Source organism: Cebus imitator, unplaced genomic scaffold (assembly GCF_001604975.1).
Source record: "Cebus imitator isolate Cc_AM_T3 unplaced genomic scaffold, Cebus_imitator-1.0 Scaffold81, whole genome shotgun sequence".
Lineage (NCBI taxonomy): Eukaryota > Metazoa > Chordata > Mammalia > Primates > Cebidae > Cebus > Cebus imitator.
The window spans coordinates 197,212-223,181 of record NW_016107396.1 but is presented as its reverse complement, the minus strand read 5'-3'; the positions used below and the strand labels follow the sequence as shown (position 1 = coordinate 223,181).

The window sequence follows — 25,970 nt, the reverse complement described above, 5'->3', positions numbered from 1 at the left end:
ATTACATGCTATTATGAATAGTTGATGTATTTCTCTCCTAAAACACATTCTGCAAAAGTAATTCCAAGGCTAAATCTACATAGGCATGGAATTGGGTAGAGTGTATATGAATCTCTAACTTTACTAGATAATACCATATTTTTCCCCAAGGTGGTTTTACAAATTTATATTACCACTAGCAGTGTATAAGTGTCCCAGTTTCAGCACAACGGAAATGCTGTTTTAAATTTTGCCAAACTGGTGAGTTCAAAATATCTCATTCTGGTTTATATTTGCATGACTTTGGTTTTAAACGAAATGAACATCTTTTCATATATTTATATTATCTATTGGGTTGTTATTTCTTTGAAAGGTTTTTGTCTTATCCTCTTTTACTGCATTCTCTTCTGTTACTGATTTATGGACTCTGTTTTATAAGCTAGACACTAATGCTCTGTTAATCTATGTATTGCAAATATTTTTTTCTGGTTTAAAACTCTTTTTACTTTCTTAATAGTATTTTATTTTGGTAAGCAAAAGCTTTGACATAGTCAAATTGATTAATCTTTTATTTACAGTTTGTGCTTCTTATGTTTTGCTTATAAAATAAGTACTCCAAAGTCATGAAGATATATTCAGGTATTTTTTTCTTCCAGTGGTTTTAAAGTTTTGCTGTTCACATTTAAATATTTAATACATCTGGCATTGATTTTTATGCACTGTGTGAAATTAAGGCTCAGTTTTATTTATGTCATATGGATATCCAGTAGTGCCAGCATCCTTTAATAAAAAGTTTATCCTTTTCCATTTATCTAAATGCTATGTCTATCATAACCAAGTTTCCAACCATAGGGTTTGTAGGTCTGTTTCTGAGATCCCTCTTCTGTTCCAAGTCTTCTAACTTGGGACTCAAATCATGCTGTATTAATCACTAGCTTTAAAATAAACCTTCTTATCTAGTAGATTGTTTTCTACCTTGTTCTTTTTAGTCTTATCTTGCCTATTTTTAACCTTTTGCTCTTCTGTGTAAATTTTAGAATCAACTTGCTCCAAGTAAAAGCTAAAACAGCAAAAGGTTTATATATATAAAAAAATAGGTGAAAATATTTGCAACCTTGGTCGGTGAAGATTTCTTAGGGTACCCAAACCTCAAATAATAAAATTTCTCTGAATTTTCTTTACTGGAATTATATCAAATTTATAGACCAATATAAATTGAAGTATTTTCTCTATTTTACTGAGCGTTTCTGTCCATGAACACTTAATGTCTTTAGGCATTCTTTAATGTTTCACAATAAAGATTTATAAGCTTTTTCACAGAGACCAAACCTGTTAGATTTTATTTCTGTATAATTTTTATTTTAAATTGTATTTTCTTGAAATAATTTCTTATACACTGAAATTCAATTTAGATAGTATCAATTTGGAGGAGGGTTTGATGCAGAAAATTACAATATCTGTGAATAATGTGTTTTGTTTCTTCACTTCTGCCTTTCTGATCCTTATATCTTATTTTCATTTCTTTTCCAGTACAATGTTAAATACAAGTAGTGATAACAAATGCCCTTATATTCTTCCTAACTTGAAAAAAACACTTCTGATATTTCATTTAATTTAATATTGCTATAGCTTTTTCAGAGCTAACTTTTACCTCGTTAAAACAATTCCTTCCTGTTCCAGGCTTGCTAAATGTCTCCCCTGTCAACAGTAAACTTGAATTTTGCTTTTTCTACCTCTGTTGAGGTGATAATATGTCTTTTTCCTTCAATATTTTCATGTAGAAGACATTAATATATTTTCTAATTTAAATCAATTTTATATTCTCAGCTAAACCGAAGTTAGTCTCATCATTAGATCTATATATAAAAAAGGATTTGTTTTGTCAAAATTTTGTCCAAGTTATTTCCATCAGGTGCATGCTACTGGCCTCTTTTATACTACCCTTGTGAAGTTTTAGTTTTAAGATTATGGTAACTTCATAAGTTGGTGGGAGATGTTCTCTCTTTTTGTGTTCGTGAAAGAGATTAAGACATGAATGATCTATTTCTTGTATGCTTGGTGGAATTCCCTCAATAAATCTGTTGGAACCAAATTTCTCTATGAGTCAGAGGCCTCAAGGTCATGAAGTTCCTTCTTCCTTTGGAAGTTTGGATTTATCTAAGCCAGGCTCAAGTAGATAGTCAATTAATGACCACAGTTCTTTTAAAAATATTATATGAGAAAAATTAAAAGACTAAGGATAGCTTTCCATGAAAGAGTCAATAAATTATACTCCAAATATTATTTAATACTATAATATCATTAATTTGAAGTCTTATAAAATGCTAAAACATCACTGATACCATTTTTAGGATACCTGATGCGCAAAATTTTTAGAACTTTTCTTTCCAAATGGAAATGGTTTTTACCATTTTCTTCTAAAATCAAGTTTATTTCTTTCTCTCCATAAATGAACTTTAATTAATAATAAAATTTTCTTACCCAAGTCATCTCAGCTCTATCTTTTGTGCTGTAGCGACATTCTGTAATTAGGTTATCTCCCTGAAACATAAAGGTAAAAGCTTTCAGATTGAAGTTTTATGCTGATGTATTTACCAAACACATTTGCAGGTCAACAGTTAATATTTGCTGTATAAATGGATGCATCAAATAATTTAATTCAGCAGAAGACCTCTGATCTGTTTAATTCTAGGTTTGCTAACATAACAAACAAGCAAGTAAATAAGACTCTCGGCCAGGCGCAGTTGCTCACACCTGTAATCCCAGCACTTTGGGAGGCCGAAGCGGGTGGATCACAAGGTCAAGAGATAGAGACCATTCTTGCCAACGTGGTGAAACTAGTCCCAGTTACCCGGGAGGCTGAGGCAGGAGAATCGCTTGAACCCAGGAGGTAGAGGTTGCAGTAAGCTGAGATCACACCACTGCACTCCAGCCTGGCAACAGAGCAAGACTCCGTCTCAAGAAGGAAAAAAAAAAAGACTCTGTTCAGGCCAGACTCAACAATACTGTAGCTGGATGACCTAGGTATAACCCAGGTACAATTTGTTCATCTAAAGCCTAAAGATAAAAATAGTACTTATTTTTTCACAGCTATTATGAGGAGATTAAATGATATAACACATGGTCATTGGTGCAGATGAACACTTAATAAATGTCAAACATAGTAGTTACTGTGATCACCTCTTCATTTACCTTATTTTCTTTAAAGCTCCCTAGTCATGACTTTATTTTCTTAAAATTGAATTGTGAGGCAAATGAACAGAAATTTATTGTTCTAGTGTTTTCCATCCTTTTGTACATTACAGTAGACATGGAAAATAACTTTTTTTTTGTTTGTTTCCCCTTTCAGGTAAGTGGATGAAGCTGTTTATGGATCTGAGATAGTCATTGCTGGGTGTTAGTCCTTAAATCTGACCTCCCTGCAACACCACTCAGAGGGTCCAAAGATAAATATCTCATCACACGTATGCCCCCATCATGGCACATCAGTTAGGAAGATTTGAGATAACACTATTTGGAAAGCCCCAGAGATATCACAATAAAATAGAGTGTAATCCTTAAGAACCTTGACTAGATCACTGTTTCTCAAACTTCTTTCTACTCTCAGGGTGTATCAAATAATTTCTAAAGGGAATATAGATCCAAAGCTATGGATTTAAGGGATAGCTATTAGTAAAAAGAAGATCCCTTTCCTCTCCATGACTTTCTTCTGTTTTTTCAACTTCCCTTTTACATCTTATTGTGCCATGTCTTCTCCCTGACAATTCATCCCGTCTAAAAACCCTGTCTCCAGCACCATGTAGAAAAGATACTGCTATTACTCTCATTCCATAAATGGCATAGGGGTCTGACTTTTAAATAAGAATAGAAAATTATACTGCAATTGAGCTTGATGGTCATGGAATAAAAATTTGAGAAAACGGAGCATTATAACGTCTTTAAAGTCTTCATTCTCTTCTTTCCCTCACCATAACCCCATGCATTGTGTCAAGCTGGATCACACAGCACAGTTTAATTAGCTATATCCAAATAGCTTTATCAGGTAAAAGAATTATCCTTACATTCATTTTTAATAAAATGAAACTTCTAAAAATATCCTATCTTTTCAAGAGACCATAAAGACACCTCTGATTTTACCACTGCCAGAAATGCAACCCAAAGACTCGCTAACTGGAATGTCAAGTATAAAAAAAAGTAACGTTTAGTCCTCAGAACCTGAGGGGTTTTGTTTTTGTTTTTTTCTTGTCAACAGTTTGAATTGCTCCTGGGAATCATAAAAAAATGAGTTTCAATTTTGGAAAACAGATCAAACACATTCCATCTGGGTTGTACAACACCCACAGGGGGTGGTTTTTAAGAAAACAGATACAAGGAAAAATTCATTTCACTTCTAGAAACCTTGCCACATCTCAGCAGATATGTCTCATGACTTTTACAACAGTCAATTAAAAAAAGCAAAAACATGCATACTGGTAAGATTGTTTGTTCTTCCTTTAGATACTGAAACTCCTGGAAATTGAAGTCAAAATCATCATCATAGGCAAGTAGTTTCACTTCCTTCCCTTTTCGAAAATGACGCAGCCTGATGCCTCTGCCAGCCAGGTGAGCGTGGAGAAGAACAGCAAACACATGAATTCCACTTGGTTTTTCGGCTTCCAGAGCCTGCAGGGGACTCCAAGGAAGACCCAATTAGCCCAAACAAGTGCATGTACAGACAGTTCACATTCAGACACACTTGGAGGGACAATTGAGATAAAAAGCTAAGGCAAGATAAATGAATGCTTCAACTGCCAAACATTTTGAATTCAGATTGTTCAGTGTTCTCCTAGTGGAGCAACATTTATTTACTGGCAGAAAAATAGCGGAACTGATGCTTATGAGGGACCCACCAGATCATTTCTACAGGTTACCTTCATTTTTCCTTCTTTTTAGGAGGATAAGAGGCAATAAACACTCTTAGCAAAAAGATTCCACTATGTTAGTAACCTGAAAACCCAAACTCTTAAAAGAAAATATTATTCCCACTTTTCCAGATAAGAAAGCCAAAGTGGGTCAATGGAATTAAATGAACTGCCCATGGTCCTACAGTTTGTAAATGAGGTCATGGCAATTTGTATGAACTGTGGCCTAAATAACTCAGAAGAGCCTAATTTTTCCACCTCATCAGTCTGCCATACTGTCCACAACCACGATCTTATAATTCATAAAGAATATGATCCATGTTGAAATATTTTCATTAAAAAAACTTTAAGTAAAAATTGGCATTACTAAATACTTATACTCAGCTTTTCTCCTATGCAATATCTATTTTTATATTAGTTAGTTTGCTCTGTGTGAAGGAAGGGAAGAAAACCGTAAGGCAGAGAAAAAAGGAAAGTGAATGTGAATAATGGAAAAAATAAATAGGGATAAAAGGTAAAGTAGGGAAAGGAAAAAAAGACTACACAAACAAAGGTAGAAATTGCAAACGATGATATAAAGCATGAGATATGCAACGAAAAAAAAGGCAGGTAAGAAGAAAAACACCCTGTCAACGATTTCTGTCTTTAGAGTTCTACTCCTGTAGCTTTCAAGATTAAAAAAAGCCGTCAAAGGTCCTACTAAAATTGCAATAATGGTTTCACAATGTGTCAACAAGAAAGGAATCAATAATAAACACGCATGCAATTTTTCACACCACAGTTTCTAAGAGCATGGATGAATCTGCAGAGAGCAGCTCAGACTGAGATGCTGCCTACCTCTTCAAGGCACTCCAGAGTGCAGTGGCCTTCAGACTGGAACTCAGGCATCCCTGGAGGGATGGTATGGAAGAGGCTCACCCAGAGGCCAGCCTCAATCACCCCAGCATCATATTTCCTTATATCCATTGTATAAAATAACCTCAGTCCAGAATTATCTATTAAGCCTAGAACAAAAACACACAAAGTGAGTTTGAGTCCTTAAAAAAGTTTTTATTCCCAAGAAAATTCTTGGTTTGATGTTTAAGTTGTCACGTTTAGTTGAAATAGGTTTATTTTCCATAAACTGTCAAGAAGGACAAGAATACAAGCAGAAATTAGTGGCAGACAACAATCAGTTTCATAAACAAGAATTAAAAGATGAGTAGCCATATTGCCTGCAACCTTTGTTAACTCACACAGCATACCATGAGAGAAATGTGTCAGTTATCTAGCTGTTATATGCCATAATTATCTAACATGAAGACAGAATGAAGATTCTGAAGTCATTCATTAGAATATATAATAACTCATTAAAAGTTTTATTTTATATTGGTTCAAGATGAAGTTCAATAACATTTACTTTGAGGTAAAAATTCCTTAGTTTAGAAACCATTTGCTGATGAAGAAAACTACTTCATTAACTTTATTTCTTTAAAGATTAACTTTATTTCTTTACAGCTTGTCAACATTGTCTTCTTCATTCAACAGTCATTCAATCAACACACAACTGTTAAGAATCCATTATATAAACAGCACGCTATTAGGCATTGTGGGGGTGAGAGATGAATAAGACACGCTTGTTGTTATGACACATTCATTACAGGGAGGGAGAGTATGAGCCCAAACTTTTCATAAATTTGTTTCAGTAACTTGGAAATTAATTGACTTCCTTCTGCAGTAGTGACTTATCCACCTGTAACTAACAGATTGATCTCTTGCCCTCAGTTTGCTTTCTTGTCTCCTTTAAATCAATCGGCTTAGTCTATTTCCAGTCAATCATTTTTAAACACAAGGTCTTTATATCAAATATTCCTCATCGTATGTTATATACCCCTTACTCACAAACACACACACATACACACATTTAGAAGATATCCATTACTTTGAATGTTTTAGAACGAAATAAGTTGTTAAAATTAAGTGTTCCAATAATTATCCCAATAAATTCTTACCTCACAACCCCTCCAACAGCCTTGGAAAAATCCAAGCTTCCTTTCCTGCTTTGTGAGTTTGTTATTGTGAACATAAAATAATTTACTATGTGTTTCTTGACTGCAGCTTGTTCAGATGTTCAGGGTCATCACAAGGAAGCACTTTGGTGTGACAGTTAGGGACACCAACTTTGGAGCTGACCAACCTGGCTGCAAATCCTAGCTCTGCTGCTTATGAGTTATGTGACCTTGGCAAGTGCTATGGTTAAATGTTTATCCCTTCCAAAAAGTAGGTCTGAATGTTGTTGAAATTTAATTGCCATTGCGATGGTACTGAATGGTGAGGCCTTTAAGAGGTCTAGGTCATGAGGGCTCTTCCCCTGTCAATGGCTTAATGCCACTATTTCAGAAGTGGATTTGTACCCTCTCGGTCTCTTTACCCTTCCACCAAGTGAAGCCTTCTGCCATGTTATGACACAGCAAGAAACACCTCATCAGATGCCAGTACCATGTACTTGTACTTCTCAGCCTCCAGAACTGTGAGCAACAAATTCCTGTTCATTATAAATTACCCAGTCTATGGTATTCTGTTATGGCAGCACAAAACAGATGAAGACAGAAAGGTACCTAATCAGTTTGTGTTTTGGTTTTCCAATATGGAAAATGGCCATAATAATGGCACTACCCCCTCATAAGGGTGATGTGTGACTTAAATACCAAGTTCTTAGAACAGGGTTTGGCACAAATGAGGTGCTCAATAAATAGCAGCTAGTCACACATGTACCAGGGTTTCAATCAATTGTTAAACAAATTAATCATAAAAATCAATTCTTTTACATAATTACCAGAGCAGATACCCATGACCATGATAATGTAGAACATCTATATTGACCTTAGAATTTTCTCTGGAAATGTCTTGCAGAATTTTGTTTTGTATTTTATATTTTTGCGATCTGCCTCCTTATAATAGTTTAACAGGGAAAAAATATAAGTAGAAATTTCAATTGCATTTACTATAGTGAGGTTCATTAATTTCATTAGCTATTTGGACCATTAATAGATAATCTACTAAATAAAGTAATAATTTATTAAGCAAATAAAATGTAATGATTAAAAACATTTCTGGAAACAAATTCACATTATGCTATATTTATAAAAAATAAAATTACTATAATCTAAAATTTGGTCTAATTATGTATATGAATAAAAATAGAAAGTACTAAAAATTCTGAGTTCTCTATTAACCTGTTAGAAAAATAAGCTGATATTTCATTTTTACATTGAAACTATGAGAAAGTCAACTTAATTGACAACAGACAAGGCAAATAAATTAAGTTTTCCGCTTTTGTAATAAAGACTATAAAAGAAAGAAGTAGTTCACATAGAATTTCCAATTGGAGAAATATTATACATTACGTAAAATACTTATTCTATTAATAATTTAAAATCCAAAATGTAAAATTTTTTAAAAGAAATGTTACCATATAAGACATATTCAATAATTAATCCCATTATTATTGTGATGATAATTTTTATACTTTATAGTCAGTTATGATTTCATGGAAAATCTAACTTTTAGAATTTTTTAACGGGTTATTTTGTAAATGCTTGATTTATGAGCGTTTTTAAACTGTAATTCTCATAGATTCATGGTTCAGAGTATGGGATATAATTGGTGGGTGGAAATTAAAGTGAATTCAGAGAGAAACTATTTCCTATTAATTACTTTAGGGTAAAAAAAAAAAGAATACTGGCTTGCTCACCAACAGAATGGCTTAACACCTACTTTTATAGAAACATTGCTCTTTAACTATCATACCACATGTCCTCTCTTCATAATCTATTATTCATACTGCAGCAGCCAGAGTGGTCTTTTCAAACACAAATCACATTATTTGACTCCACTGTATCAAACTCTTCAATTGCTGCTCATTGTCTTCAGGGTCAACATCCTTAATGGGCCCTACAAGACCTTAGATGGTCTGCTTCAGCCTTCCTCTGCAGGTTCATCAGCATCTTTCTTCACTGAAACCTAACCCTTCAGCATCTGTAGTCACCCAGATGAATAGTTTGATTCTTTAACAAAGACTTTCTAGACCATCACCACCACCACACACCTCTGGTGGGATTAGGTCACCAATTAAATACTCTCATAGTGTCAGATATCTCCTTTGGATCAATTGATGTATGTATAATTTCATATGATTGTTGTGATTATTTGGTTGTTTCTCTTTCCCACTGGGCTATAATTTCCATGAAGGTGGGAACAGCATCTGTTTTTCACTCACATCATATCCTCAAGCGCAGATCTGGCATATAGTTGGTGCTCAGTATTTGCTGAATAATTGCATAAGTCAATGTAAAATAATAACTTGGAGTTGCTTCTGTTGATAATTTCATATTAAATCTATCAATGTTGGGATTTGGAATATCATACAAATAATTTCGGCAATCAAATATATTTCTTTACTTCAATATCATATTATACAGTGTCACTGCCTAAGTACTTCTTGAATATATCTATGACTTGCTTACCACACAATAAAATGCTTATGCTTTTCAGTATAATAAATGGTAGCTTTCTCTTATGTACAGTTAGAAAGAAAAAGAAAATGTTCCATAAACACCATGCATTGGGACTAATTCACATCGCAAAGGAAAAGTCTATTATTCTACTTCCCGGTAGGTAGTATGCAAATGATTTTTTAAGATTAGTGACTGCATGTGCTCATTTACCTGGTTTAATGCTGGTTAATGCCTGCTGTTACAATATAACTATAAATGGTACCCACTTTTACTTTTAAAAGTAGCCTAATTTGAATGATAAATGTATAGGTTAATTCTTTCTAACATTGGCTGCCATTTTGCTTCAACTCTGTTAAACACACGAGTTACAAGATACAAAACTTTTATAAAAATCATAGGTAAAATATATGAGCAATAAACTCACCTTCCTTGTAAGTTGGATTGTCATAATGGACTTCTAGGAGCACATAATGGGGATCTAATGCTGTGCCAAGGGATAATCCAACATGAGGTGGATAAGAAAAACCCTAAATATGGAAAATGTCATGAGACAGTGTCCTAGGAGAGTCCCTGAGAGCTCCACTCAAAAACCAGCCATTTTCAAGGATATTTCAACCCTCTGGAACCCCATTAATCTACATCTGATGAAATAAAATAAAAATGACTTTAGGAAAGAATCCCTTCTTAGGAAAATGGAGTTAAGCCACCTTCATATCAAAAGCAGAGTTAGAGCTTTACTTGTATTAATTGGAGTCCTATTTGTGGAGGGAAACATGATTAATTAATTGTGTTAGGTCTCAGTAATCATTAGTCCCACCTCTCCACCAATAGCCCAGGCAAAAATCACGGTTTCACAGGTGAGGAACGCGTCAGGCATGTTGGGGTGATAGCACTCATGGCCGGACGCCAGAACGCTGTCGTTGAAGTTGCTGCTGCACTGATAGAGCAGGATGTGGTGCACCAGACTCTCATGGCCTTTCTGTATCACTGGCTCAACCTACACAGACACAAATGAGAGGAAGGACACAATAAATAAAGCCACCCTACAACATCCCACGACAAGCACGAAAACTAACATAAACTATTATCAGTTTCTCAAAGGAATATTCTTCTCAATTATGTAAAGGTTGTGTAGTTCAAGTCTAATTTGTTCTGGAGATGGTGACAATGGTAAAGATAATGCTGATGACAATGGCAATAACAGGATGAGACAACCATTTACTCCAAGAAACACAGGGCTTTACTAATCGGCTTTTTTGGCTGTTAACTCACTGTCGTGTCCCTTGCCCATTCTGCAGAGCAGCTGTTTTGAAATTTCCTTGCTTTCTCCCAGGCCTGCCCTTCCTCCTCCTCCCATATACATATATATTCACATAGAAAGAAAGAAGTCAAGGCTGTAGGCACAAATGCTCCGAGTCTCCCTCTCATCCACCTCAAAATGTTATCTTTACTCATCCCTACCAGAGCTGAGAGATGAGGTCTTATTCATCTCCACAAATGCATGGTCCTGAGAAGAAGGCTAGGGCTCAATCTTTTTTTGTTTTGTTTTGTTTTTTTGAGATGGAGTCTTACTCTGTTGCTGAGGCTGGTGTGCAGTGGCGCAATTTCAGCTCACTGCAATCTCCGGCTCCTGGTTTAAGCAATTCTTTGCCTTAGCCTCCCAAGTAGCTGGGATTATAGGCGCCCGCCACTACGCTCTGATTTTTGTATTTTTAGTAGAGATGGGGTTTCGCCATCTTGGCCAGGCTGATCTTAAACTCGTGACCTCGTGCTCCACCTGCCTTGGCCTCCCAAAGTGCTGAGATTACAGGCGTGAGCCACCACACCTGGCCAATCATTTTTATTGATAATTTTATAATCAATAAAATTCAAAAAGAATCAAATTGTAATCTGGCCTCCAGACTAAGAATTGAGGGTATAGCCTAAAACATGAGGATTTCCTAAGAAAAAAAATCCACACATGAAACAAAGAGACTTGCTGCAAGCTTCCTTGCACATTTTATTTTTATTTGAATGATTAAGATCAAAAGCTGGTAACAATTTTATTATTACAATTTGAAAGAGGGAAAAAAAGCATTGTTAGCTACATGCTCCTGTGACACTGTTTGAATTCGGAGAGGAAAACTAGAAACAAGTAGAATGGGCAGTGAAATTGGTCCTCATGTGAAAAGCATGATCCACGTGAAAGCGCTCCTTCCACTGCTTGCTCTGTTAGTTCCCTTGATAACACTCACCCACTTTAGTCCAAGAACCTAGGAATCAACTCAGAATGAGTAAAGTACACCCTAGCATCCCAGAGATTCTATATGTAGACCAAATGGGTCCTTGCACTTGGTGTAGGTGAGCTATAGGTGTTGCCATCAATTACAGCAGGGGTCCCCAATCCAGTACTGGTCCAAGGCCTGTTAGGAACTGGGATGCACAGCAGGAGGTGAGCGGCAGGCAAGGGAGCAAAGCTTCATCTGTATGGCTCCTCCCCATCACTCACATTACGGTCTGCTCCACGTCCTGTCAGATCAGCAGTGGCGTGTGATTCTCACAGGAGCGCGAATCTTACTGTGAATTGTGTCTGTGAGGGGTCTTGGTTCAGTGCTCTTTATGAGACTCTAATGCCTGATGATCTGAGGTGGAACAGTTTCATCCCAAAACCATGTCCTCCATCCTACAGTCCATGGAGAAATTGTCCTCCAGAACCCAGTTCCTTGTTGGCAAAAAGGCTGGGGACCCTGGGTTACAGAGTTCTTTTTTCTTTCCCCTCAGAGTTGTTTGAATCTTTGTTCAGCCGATAAAGAAGCCCTAGTGTGCTCCTAAATATCCAAGAGTTTAACCTTAGGGTTCATCAGCACTTTCGTGTTTAGTCCTAACTACTCAAATACAGCACTGCATTTTGAGCTCCTTGCTTGCTCTCTACTTTCAGCATGCACATTTACATGAAGTGCTTTCAGCTGTTTTCTCCTATGACTTTGTTTTCCATTTTATCCGTAGTTTTTCTCTTTTCTGTAGGAAAATCTACGCAAGGGGGGAAAGGGAATGTAGTGGGTAGAGTCTGAAGGTGCAGCCAAGAAATTCAAGTTTTTAAATCCAGTTTTCTTTTGTGTTACACAATGAGTCATACCACACCTAAGCCTCGGGTACATTTGTAACATCACATGCATGGAAAAAACATTGCACATGGTTTTGTTTGCACTTGTTTTGTCTCTAACAGGTCATGAGCCCTAAAGGCAGAAACTTTTCTATTTTGTTTGAAAAGGGTAGTTATTATTGTTCAAGCATGGTTGCATAATAACAATGATTGCACAGAAGTAGAACCCAGGATTTCTATTGGAATTTCATTTCTATGTCTAGTTTGAGCTTCTGCCTGAGACTTGACATTTTTGGGTTCCTCAGTCTTCCAAGGGGAACAGGGCACTGCTAAGATGTCAACAGCAAAATATTCAGACACATGTGAGATTTTCGCTGAGTGCTTGTAAGTTCAGGCAAAACCTGAAGGTTGTACTGAGCTCTACAAGGTAGGTCTTGGAAAGAAGGCTTTAGGGCACCAGAGAGTTGGTTACTGTCATGTCAGCTTCAGACACTAGTGGCCTTCACTGAAGTGTAGGAAGAGGGAGTTAACGGTGTGTGATGCTGGGTGGTGCCTGACTGGGGAGCTTCAAATAAACAGTTTGAAAGAACCTTTTAAGAGCAAGTGCTTTTTTTGTCTTCATAGGAAGTGCTGAAACTAACACCAAACTGCCAAGCTACCAATTTATCCCTGGAATAATAATAACATCTGTCTTTTATTTAGACCTACTATCCACTAGCCACATATGCATCATTCTATGTATTTAATATTAACAACAAATCTATAAGAAAGACATTATAATCTTCAATCTTACAAATTTACTGAAACTCAGAGATTAGACAACAAGCTCAAAGCACCATGGCTGGGAAATGGTAGATGGGATTTTAAACCAGGCTGGCCTGAGGCCAAAGTCTGTACTTTTCTAATGGCTACACTATTGCAGGAAGTGTGTTGGAGACGCATCAGGGACCCTGGAAGTTGCTGCCAGTGGGAGGGAGGATGAAAGCCTTCAGTAAGACAAGCTACCGACAGCTGTCATCAACAATGCCAGAAGGTGCTTCTGGAAGCCACTAGCAGGGACCACCACATGCTGATGCCCTCAGGGTGCAGCACCAGACTGTGAGTCTTACACCTGGGGAGGGGCCTCCTGGCTTCCTTGCCACTCCAGTCCCAGGGCCCCTTGGCCTCTAGGATGAGAAGACAGGCCCATGGCCTTTCAATGTGTTCCTTCCTAAAAAGGGCAAACAAAAAGGCTTCTCTTCAAAACCTGATGAGGGCTTCAAGAAGAATTAAATTGTAATCTGACCTTCCGGTTACGGATTGAGGATACAGCCTAAAACATGAGAATTTCCTAAGCAAAAACATCAACCTATAAAACAACAAGGAAGCTTGCTGCAAACTTGGGTACTGATCATGGGAAGAGAGGATAAAAGGGCTTGGAAGAAGCATGCCCTTGGCAAAATAGGATGTAAGCAAAGAAAGGGGGAAAAAGAGAAAAACAAGTGCTTGGAAATGACATATAAGGATAAATATAAATTAAGAGGCTGTTAATATGAGAGGAAAAAAAGAATACCTGATTATCAAACTCCTGAAGAATAGAAGAATAATTTCTAAAGAGGAAAATTTCAGAACACCATGGGGATATTAAATGAGACACCAAGAATGTTCCTTAAGGATGGACATAGCCTGTTTAATGGAGGATACAACTTGAGGAAATGGGAGCACTGTGATCAGTGCAGGACAGGGCCATTGGCCCAAATGCTGAGCACAGGATAGGATTTCCCACAATCCTTCATGCCATGCTTACAGAGCCTGATGAAGCCAGGGCACTGCTACCAATCCCCCAATGGCAGCTGCTCATTATTTTCTGCTCCCACAACAAATTCTACAAACATTTTAAACCATCAACAAACTTGTGTGTTAAGCTCTGTTATGATATTCTTCTTCAGTGCCAGTAAGGCGGAAGTGCCAAGGCACGGTCTGAGCAGGCGGAGTGAGGCACACACAGAGCTTCATGCCCCCTCCTGCTTGTTGGCTGAATGCACCATTAACCCGACTCTCTGATGTGCCGGGTAACTGTCCACAGAAAAAATAAGACTTCTGCTTTTGCATTATTTCATTGTTTGTAATGATGATAAGAGTTATACATTTTTTTACTTAAAATACTAAGAAAAGTAAGGCTGTAATGTATCAGTATATTAAAGAGTAGCACTTCAAAAGCGTTCCTTACTCTGGTTACTTCCCACATTCACATTATTATTACAATCACAGTGGGAATGCCAAAAGTTGCCTCTACTAAAAAATATTAAAAATGTAGGAAGTATTAAAGAAAGTCATGGCCATAGAAAGTGCACGAATGTAGATAAATTGGTATTTCTAACCTTGGAATGAACATTTAATTTAATTTTGCTTGTAGCCTGGCTATACGACGGCAGAAGAAATAAATAAAAAGGAATATAAAGCAGTGCATATGGAAGTGGGGGCAAGAGCAAACATGGAAATTCCCCTGACGACATCAAACTGTGTTATTGATCCCACATTTTTGTACAAAAGTGGGGTTTACGGACCCAGAATGATGAGACGCTTGTGAGCTTACCTTCTACGGCAAAACAGACCAGGCAAGGAAGGCCTGGCAGCTATGGGTTATTTGTTAACTGCTGTATTAAAGGGACAGCCCAGAAACCTGAACATAGATGAAAAAGAAAGGAAAAGACTTCAACCTGAAAGAATCTTTTAAAGAGGAAAATAGTCTCTTCTGTTAGGTCAAGTCACTGGAGCCTTCAGATACACTTGAGATATCTTAGCAAGAAAAGAAAAGAACAACAATAAACAACTGCTCAAGAGTAGCCAAAACCAAGGTGGAAATTAACATTGACCATAAAGCTGACCTTGGCAATGACCATTTTTCCTAACCTCATCATCTCTTGTTACCTACTTTATCCAGGTCAAATATACCTAACATAGACCCTGCAGCAAAAAGAGTACTTAATAACTATTTATTGAATTGAAATAAAATAAAATGAATACGACCCTTTCCATGAAGCCAACATCAGTGAGTCTGAATCATTAAATTCATTTGCCTCTGAAGTTCTTCATTATCACCACTATACTGCCTCCCACTTCAGCTACTGAATCCCATTGTCACATCTGTCCTTGTATCTGCCCATGAGTACACTACGTCTGAAATTCTCTTTGTGCGTCTCTTTCCTTCCCTGTTAGCTCTTTCACACTTTTCAGTTGCTCAGCCTGCCATTTTCTCCTGGGAGGCCACTTGAACTCATCACTCAGCAGCACTCTCACAACTGACCCAAATGCTCAAATGGTGAATCACTCCTGTTATCTGCTCCTTCTCATCCTCCACTTGGGACACTGAAGATGTACTTTATACAACTATTCGCAGAAGACTTCAATGTTCATACCTCACACTTTTGCCTCAGAAAGTCATTGCTCTGCATTCTGTTCATCTCCCTGAAGTGGCTATTCTAAAACCTTTCCCAATCTATGCATACCTCCTAATCAGCTCTCAGCAAATGTCTTCATTATTCTGGTGAGAGAGGAAAGCATTTCTATCTACTCTATAGTTGCCTGAGGGCAGAGCTTGGGGGTGGAATTTGATGCAAAGGACACAATATTATTGAAAAGTCTTAAATGTCAACAACCCGTTGCATAGATTCATTTTTTACAATGTAAAAAGTAATAAAATGATTCAAAGAATCTACACTTGGTGGCATTCTATTCTGCTTAACTTGAGCTATAAGGAGTGGGATGAGACATAGAGAACCTAAGACCAAGGGACTGAGTACAGGGATAAGACCAAAAAAGTCTATGTGTTGCAGAATTCCCTAGAACTTAGAACCAAGAAACTGTTTCAGAATATGAGGCAAGAAAATCTTAGAGGAAATGTATGTTTTCTTTCAGCGACTGAAGGAATGAGATCTCTGGCAAAACTGTGCCTACCTGCTGGTCTCCCTTCACCAGCACCTACCCTGAAAACAGATTCAATTCAGAAAAGGCTTTTAGTGAAAGACACTGAGTACTGGCCAACAAAAATCCGTATGGTTCTGCAGGCTTCAAATAGCCAATTACCTAAACAATAATGCTGACTGAAAGAAACATATTTTCTTGCTTGATTCCTCTGTGCTGTGTTAACAGCGCCTCCTGAAAATTCATGTCCATTTGGAACCTCGGAAGAGGACTTTATTTGAAAATAGGGTCTTTGCAGATGTAATTGGTTGAGATGAGATCACACAGGATTAAGGTGGGCTCTCAATCCAATGACTCATGTCTTTATGAGAGAAAGGAGAGAGAGATTCAGACACAGACACACACAGACAGAGGATGGAGACATGAAGATGCAGGCCGAGGCTGCCACAAGCCAAAAAATGCCAGAAGCTACCAGAATCTGGAAGAGGCAAGAAAGGGGAGCTTTTGGAAGGAGACTGGCCCTGCTTATATCTTGATTTCAGACTTCTGATCTCCAGAGCTGTGAGAGAATAATTTTTCTGCTGTTTCAAGCTACCCAGCTTACAGTCACTTATTACAGCAGCCCTAGGAAACTCATACATCCTAAATTTTCTACCATAAACTAACAATTTGGAGATTTGTACATTTATACCCAGGTCATGATTGTCTCTGTCATTGTTTGTAACATGGACTCATCACAAATATACATTTCCCATACATGACTGAAGTTAAATAGATTTCTTTATTTATAGCTAAATATATGTGTGTCATGCTTTGGTTGTTAATTTTGGGAATAAAGCAGGAGAAAGTACCTTTTTTGTCTTGTCTGAGTATGCTCAGCAATATGTGAGAAACACACGGAGGTTACTAGAGCTCTTTTTATTTTTTTAAGATGAAGTCTCACACTGTCACCCACACCCAGGCTGTAGTGCAGTGGCACGATCTCAGCTCACTGCAATCTCCATCTACTGGGTTCAAGCAACTCTCCTGCCTCAGGCTCCCGAGTAGCTGGGACTACAGGCGTGCACCACCACACCCAGCTAACTTTTTGTGTTTTTAGTAGAGACGGGATTTCACCACGTTGGCTCAGATGATCTTGATCTCTTGACCTCATGATCTGCCAACCTCAGTCTCCCAAAGTGCTGGGATTACAGGCGTGAGCCACCACACCCGGCCAACTAGAGCTCTTTTGAATAATTTTCCTGTACTCATTCTTCCAACTCTACCCATTTAACATGTGGTTCCTTGCTTGTTAAAACATGAGTGGAAGAGTGGAACACAGCTCTTCAAAAACAACTTGCAACTCAATAGATTCAAAACTAAAACAAAAGGAGAGAGGTGATGAGTGTAATCTGTAATGAGCTGGAAATTTTGTAAATTCCCATCGCTTTTCTTCCTGCCCATTCTTGTTCCTGGCACCCTGCTTTATGTACCCACCTGAGGCACAGGTTGCTGCCCACATAAAAGCCCGTAATCTATCTCTGAAAAAAAGTTATCCAAAGGTCAGCTAGCTCCTAAAGTGATGCTGCCTATGAGGACATTTCAGCCAGAACTAACCGTGTAGATCATGCTGACATGCTCGTGTGACAATGGGAGCACAGAGGTATCTACCCCTCTCTCTCCGTGTCTCCTGCCATATCCTCATCCCTAACAGGAAGGGCTCTTTCTTTTAGCTTGACAATATAGCCAAGGTATGAGAGGCAACCAAAATTAACAAGGGAATGGCATCTTTGCACCACAGGCACTCCACTCTGAAGAAGGTAAGGGTACAACGCAAACCCTGACTTGCTGATGTGGTGTAAAGGGCCACAGCATGAATGGACTTAGCTAAAGCCCATGAGGTGATGCCAAGAAGAGATGAAGTGGGAAAGAGAAGAAGAAAAGGAAGGGGAAAAGGGAAGAAATGAGGGTGAGTTATTTCCGGGAAATAACTCACCCATTACTATAGTCCCGAATTCTCACAGGTCTACCATCTTCAAACACAACCGTGCCCTGCCAGCCACAATTGGCCAATTCAGGGAAGGGTGCCCAGCCTATCTTGGAATTTTTCAAACTATGAAAAAGAATTCAACACCCTCTACAATCTGAATATGAGCTGTGAGGTTCAGCAACCTCCAGGGCTGGTGTTTCTCAGTACATGAAAGAAGCCAGCATTCAGTGAGATACCATCAAGCAAGCACACACAGAGGTACCAGAGACAAGATAAGACAGGCTGGGCAGAGTTCGAATACTTCACTGAAGCTGTTCCTGAAACCACTGCATCTCTGCCAACTGTGGTTTATTTACTCAAGTTTTTTTAATAACTGAGTCAATATATTCCTTTCTTTTTCTGAAACTAGTTCAGCTTGGGTTTCTATTGCTTGCAAACAAAAGTCCTGATTAAGAATCAAACACAAGTAGGTATAAATCATCAATTCATCAATAAGTTTGTGTAGTCATACATGTGCTCCCTCAAATTTTTTTCTTCACGCTGGAACATCGCCACAAACAATTACTTTGCTTGTGTTTTACTCTTCCAGTTTATTTACTGTTCTTAATGTGACCTGCATAAGTTCCAAATAAAGTTACTTCAGTAAATGCCCTTGAAGAGCGATACGCTGGAAGAGAATGACTTCCTCTGCTACATACCAATGTCTTTCTCCCTTGCTTACTGATTTCTGAATTTCCACCTAGGCACTTAGGATTAAGGTTATTTGACTTGATGAATATGTAAGGACCCTTGAAGAGAGATAACACGTTAATATTTGCAGTCATTTATTTTAAAATTTGAATGAATTAGGTCCTTTGGCCAAACACTTCAAGAATATAAAAACATACAAAACAAAACATTACTTTTAAGACAGTTTGTAAGACAGCATGCTTGTATATATTGTTCTTTGAATTTTTAATAGATCACTCATGAACTCTAAGGTACCTTCTGGCCCTATATTAGCATATATATTAATTTTCAATTACTTGAGATATTCAGTACACCAGAGATCACATAGAACTGTATGAAATTTTGAAGTTAAGACATCTGTGGTAAGCAAGAAGTAGTCAATTTTAAATTAATACATATATGGCCAGCAAGAAGTAGTAGTGTCCCGGAGGTCCCATCTTGGCTCTGCGACTAACCAGTTGTGGGACATGCTGTAAGTCACATGATAATAGCCCTGCTTCTCATCCAGCTCTAGACTACATACAGACTAGATGAATATAGACATTCATTTAATCCTGAAAATGACCTTATGTGTTTAAGTAAAAGAATTAGTCCACATTTCATAGATACAGAAAATAAAGCACAAATAAGTTAAGAAACTTGACCAAGTGTCACAGCCCAGGTTTGACTCCGGTCGTCTGGATCAAGAACGTGCTCCTAACCACCACATGGTGTACTCTTATCTTTATTAGCAGGGCCATAGATGGGATAACATCAGTGCTCTACCAAGAACATTTCAGATCCCTGGAGCCCTTTCTGTGCACACACCACCCAGGTTCTGTTCTAGGTTTCTCATTTCTAATCATTTGCATCTGCAACTTTCCTAGGAGGGCTATCATACAGAGAGCTAGTGCCACAAAATATACCTTTCTCTGGGGCAGGTGAAAGGTATGGGGATGGGGATGTCCAGCAGCCTTGCCCAGATGGGACATGTTTTCTATGGGTTTAAGTTGAGGATGGAAATGCAACAGAATCACACTCCTGCTCAGCTTCTTCTTCCCTAGCCGTTATCTCCCCACCCGCCAACCCCCAGCCCAGTGTTTTCTCCTGGCACTTCCTTAGTAAATCCATCGCACATAAATCCACGTCTCAAGAGACTGTATTTCAAATAAGACAAGCGGGATAATGATGGAATATTTTTTTGGAACACATCTTATTGGGTTTGATTCTTGCTTTATTATTTTCTATCTCTGTTTTTTGTTGTTTAACTTCTCACTAACTCAGTTCCTTTAGTAGTAAATTAGTGATAATGAGGCTTACTTATAAGATTATTTCAGCATTAAACCGCTGGTCCATGTGACACAACAGATACCTTGTAGGTGCTCAAACTGTTGTACTAGTATTATTATCTTCAGTTGGATCCTGAGTTTTTAAATGCAATTTTAACATTTTTCCCTCACAGACAACAAGTAAATCTATACACGTAATCCATTTCCAAGTTCCAATATTTCAAAATCTAATTTTAATGCTTGTATGTCACAAATATTCAGGCAAAAAATATTTCCATAAATACTAATGTTATTGCAAACTATGTAATCATATGAAATATACATTGGTGTGTGCCATCTCAATATATTAAGGATTTGATTTTCTAATTTTTCTTTTTTTTTTTTTGAGACAGAGTCTTACTCAGTCACCAGGTTCCAGGCTGGAGTGCAGTGGCACGGCCTCTGCTCACTGCAACCTCTGCCTCCCAGGTTCAAGCAATTCTCCTGTCTCAGCCTCCCAAGTAGCTGGGACTACAGGCATGCGCCACCACGCCCAGCTAATTTTTTTGTATTTTTAGTAGAGACGGGGTTTCACCATGCTGGCCAAGATGGTCTCGATCTCTTGACCTTGTGATCCACCCGCCTTGGCCTCCCAAAGTGCTGAGATTACAGGTGATTTTCTAATTTTTATGTATACTACTTAGCTATTTTTTCTCTACAGAGATCTTTTTCTGAAATATGGCATTTCTCTTTTCTCAAAGAAAACTTATCTACATTCACTCATGTATGTTTTTACATAGTTTTAAGTATGAATTTTCCTTATCACTTTGATTTAAAAATGTTTTCTTTCAAGAGATGCTCCTATGAATGAATGAATGTTCATTCATGGACTCAACTGACAACTAGCCCCCCTCCCCCCTAACAAAAGCCCCACCTATATCTACACACTATGTGCTCTTTGTTAGGTGCTGAGGGAGGAAATAATGATACATCAAACATGAATCTGACAGTCTTATGGTTCATATTCTAGAACAATAGCGAAGCTAAGGCTAGAGAATAATCATTTTTTATTGCCTTCCAGCATCAATTCCTCGAGATTTTCCTATCAGGAATCCTGAATTTCTGAGCTACACCATTTGGTTAAGAATGGTCCCCAACTTCCTTGGGTGGCCTAAACCCACTTATGTAATCCCATCCTTAATAGGAGCTGAAACTGGTGCAATCACAAAGAATCCCTAGACTTTTACATGGTAGCTAAAAGCTATCCTCTCCTTTCCCCTGGATGCGAAAGAGAAAGTGTGCTACTTCAGAAGTCTGTGCTCCCTGAGTCAAAAGAGCCTATGGATGAAGACAATACAATGTTAAGGGCAAGCTCAAATGAAGCTACAGCTCGTTTTTGTTTTTGTTTTTGTTTTCTGAGATGGAGTCTTACTCTGTCTCCCAGGCTGGACTACAGTGGCACAGTCTTAGCTCACTGAAACCTCTGCCTCCCAGGTTCAAGAAATTCTCTTGACTCAGTCTCCCAAGTAGCTGGGATTACGGCATGGGCCACCATGCCCAGCTAATTTTTGTATTTTTAGTAGATGTGGGGTTTCACCATGTTGGCCAGGCTGGTCACAAACTCCTGACCTCATGATCTGCCTGACTAAGCTTCCCAAAGTGTTGGGATTACAGGCATGATCCACTGTGCCCAGCCAAAGCCACAGCTCTTGAAATACCATGAACCTCTAGGCTAAGGGATTTGCTTCAAATAAATTCAAGCAACACTCAGTTGAAATAAAAATGGGTTTGATGATGATAGTACCTGCCAATGACAATTGTTTTCTTCAGTCACCCTTTATTTGTTTCTTCCTCCCTTCAGACAAGCAACAAAGGCTAAGGAATTATTCAAATCTGGATTAACCCATCTCTTGTTTGCCCTGAGAAATGAGCACTGGCAGCAAAATACACTTTTTTTTTTTCTAAATGGGAAATGGGTTAAGGTGGAAACTTTGTTAATTCAGCTATCTGGAAAAACACGTATAATAAACAAAGCATTCCCAAAATAACTTATAGCTAAGCCTGGTTCTATAATTTTATAGAATTGTTCTAACAATTTTTTAACAGAACAATGAATATTTAGAACATGCCAAAACAACAAGACTCATCTTATTTCCCATTTCTCATCTTCAAAATGTCCTTCAAGTTGCTTTTTGGTCATAGCTGTCATCCTAATCCACATCTCTCATTCACCCTATAGGAATTGTATCAATAGCCACCTACTTATCTTCTTGTATATTGCTATTGGTCTGAATATGTCCCTTAAAAATTCTGTTGAAATTTAATCATCAGTGTGATCGTATTAAGAGGTAGCGTCTTTAAGATGTGATTAAGTCATGAGTACAGAGACTTCATAGATGGGGTTAGGGCTGTTATAAAAGTGTTAGAGAGACTGAGTTCATTCTATTGCCTGTCTAATTTCTATCATGTGAGGACAGAGCAACAAGGTGCCATCTTGGAATCAGACAATAGCCTTCACCAGACAAGCAGACACCAGTGCCAGTGCCTTGACCTTGGACTTCCTGACCTCCAGAACTGTAAGATATAAATTTCTGTTCTTTATACATTACCCAGTCTAAAGTATTTTGTTAAAGGAACACAGACTAAGACAGATGTTTAGTAGCTTGCCTTTTGGATCACACTCTATGTGCCAGGCAGATGATCTTTCCAAATCAGCACTTTTCACCTTGTTAATCTGACCAATCATATTCACTGTCTCCACACTGCCCATCCTGTAGCTGATTAAGTCAACACTTCTTTTTCTGAATTCTGTCATTAGCTGCATGTTACCTGCATGGTCCCCTATGCATGAATCCCAGTCATAGAAATCCCTTCTCTTTATGCACTACATTCATTCTTACAGCCATGATTTCATTCATGCTGTTTTCCCCATGCAATAAGTCCCCCTTATGCAACTTTGCTCATTTAAATCCTGTTCATTTTTGAAAGCTAAAGTTTTGTTTTCCCTGGATGCTTCTTTGATTATTTTGGCTTACATTTGTCTTGTTTCTCAGAACTTCTTTTAGGAGGCAGTACTGTGTGGTGGCTTGAAGCCAAAGACTGGGTTTGGAATCCAAAGTCTGCCCCTTACTAGCTGAGTGACCTGAGCCAAATTACTTAACCTTACTGAAACACAGTTTCTTTAGTTATAAAATAGGAATACAAATCAACTTTTTTGTTTTTGATATGGAGTCTCACTCTGTTGTCCAGGCTGGAGTGCAGTGGTGTGATCTCGGTTCACTGTAACCTCCGCCTCCTAGGTTCAAGCGATTCTCCTGCCTCAGCCTCCCAAGTAGCTGGGACTACAGGCATGTGCCACCACACCCAGCTAATTTTTGTATTTTTAGTAGAGATGGGGTTTCACCATTTTGGCCAGGCTTATCTGAAACTACCGACCTTGTGATCCACCTGCCTCAGCCTCCCAAAGTGCCAGGATTACACAGTGGCCCAGAAGTTGGGCCACTGCACCTGGCCTAAATCAACTTTTAATCCATTATAAAAACTAAAGGAGAAATGTGTCTAGCACATAATTTTTTGTAAACATTAGTTTAAAACTGTACTCAGTTCTGTACAATTTACCACATCCATAACTTTTTTATTGAATGCAGTTATTTCATATGTGAATTTTTTCCACCTTAGTTGGAGTAGTAACTCATTGTTTTACTACTTGCTTCCAATTCATTACATGGGGCTTTTTCAAAGCCTTTATTATTTGTGTATGTGTGTCTGCATGTGTGTAATTGAGAAAACATGAAGACTAGATCTTGCAAATTATTCTTTGACACACTCTTGCTTACATCTCTATAAGTATGAGGTGTTTATAAATGAAACATGAATTGTTTTTTAGTTTAGCCTGTATTTCAAATTCCAGCATTTCATAGAGTCAAATGCATATACAGTTCATATACAGTAGATACATATGATTTTGCTTTTTCATACTGCAGAAAAAAAATGATTCAAAGAATTTTTCCAATAGTTTTTTGGGGGTTTTGTTGGTTTGTTTGTTTTGGCAATACAGGCACTTCAACTCAGCAATACATCAAAGGGCTGAGTAATATCTGAATTTCTGCCAGTCCTATGCAGAATAGATAGATGGACATGGACCAACATGTTTCATGGAGGATGAAAAACTGCAGAGATGGGCAATATACAGGAAAATAACTCCACATCACAGAACAGGGGAGAAAGAACTATGCAATTAAAAAATGCATGAATACTACAACTTTCTTTTATGTGACCCATCCTCCTATCCTGGGGAAGTAAAGATTAACAGAAGGAATTGAAAGCAACATTAAATTAAGCAAAGATAAATAAACACTAAATTACCAAAACAATGGAGAAATTATTTGCAACACTTATGTCAAACAAAGGCTTAATTCCCTTAACATAAAAAAGCTCTAATAAAACAAGTCAAAAAACCAAATTGTGAAAACAGGCAAAGCACATGAATCAAAAGTTCATGGAAAGCCAGGCACAGTGGATCTCGCCTGTAATCTCAGCATTTGGGGAGGCTGAGGCGGGTAGATCACCTGTGGTTGGGAGTTCAAGACCAGCCTGACCAACATGGTGAAACCCCATCTCTACTAAAAATACAAAAATTAGCTGGGCATAGTGCTGTGCACCTATAATACCAGCTAATCAGGAGGCTGAGGCAGAAGAAAATCACTTGAACCCAGGAGGCGGAGGTTGCAGTGAGCTGAGATTGCACCACTGCACTTTAATCTGGTTGACAGAGTGAGACGGTGTATCAAAAAAAAAAAAGAAAAAAGTTCATGGAAAAGAGATCCACATGGTTTCAAACCTAGAAAAAGGTGTTAAAAGTCATTCATTAAATATATTGAAGTGAAAACAATAACATACCTATCAGACTGGCAGTATTCACCTATCATTTTAAAAGTCTGTTATAGGCAATTTGAATAGAAAGAATATAATAGCATAAAACTGGAAATAATTTAATGTTGTTAATTAAATTATATTAGATTCGAATATTCATATAAGAATAAAATGTATACATATTGAAGTGGAACATTTTACAAAAGGTATTGTTAAATGTCAAAAGCAGGTGTCAAAATTCATAGTGTAATCCTATCAGGATCTAAAAGATAAAACAAGAAAGTTATATATACATATAAGATATATGAAATTTTTTCTATATCTTTCTCTTTATAGAGAAAGGAATGAAAATATAAACAGAAATAGATATAAAGGTATGTGATTTCATATGTATAAATAATTCCAGAAAAATACAAGAAAATATTAATGTTTGCTTTATAAGCAGTGACACTTGAGTAGTATTAATACAAGTTAGGGCATTTTACTTTTCACTTTATGATCTTCCATATTTGAATTTTTACAGTGAGCAAATATTACTTTTATAGTGTATTTTTTAAAATTCTGGTTTCATCACTTACTAACTGAATGGCCCATGACAACTTGACAACTTAATTTACTGTATGAGTCTCTGTTTCCTGCCACACACTGTGATCATGAGGATTGCATGAGATAGAAAATTCCACACAGGTGAAGAAAGTCTTCTTAGTAAATGACCTGAGGTCAGCTGGTTATTCATATGGGAGGGAAAAATGAATCTTAACTCTGATAGCGGCAGGAGGCAGACAGGGGTAG

The 25,970-nt window shown here is 37.7% G+C and overlaps 1 protein-coding gene across 1 annotated transcript in view; it reads right to left on the bottom strand.

Annotated features, from left to right (window-relative positions):
* Positions 1-25,970, bottom strand: part of MOXD1 (monooxygenase DBH like 1) — a 108,084-nt gene that overhangs the window by 22,516 nt on the left and 59,598 nt on the right. The window contains exons 5-9 of the mRNA XM_017533234.2: positions 10,194-10,373; positions 9,801-9,903; positions 5,718-5,884; positions 4,450-4,641; positions 2,461-2,520 (exon numbers count right to left, since the gene is read on the bottom strand). Coding sequence (XP_017388723.1) covers positions 2,461-2,520; positions 4,450-4,641; positions 5,718-5,884; positions 9,801-9,903; positions 10,194-10,373 — 702 coding nt within the window. The remainder of the gene's footprint in view (positions 1-2,460; positions 2,521-4,449; positions 4,642-5,717; positions 5,885-9,800; positions 9,904-10,193; positions 10,374-25,970) is intronic.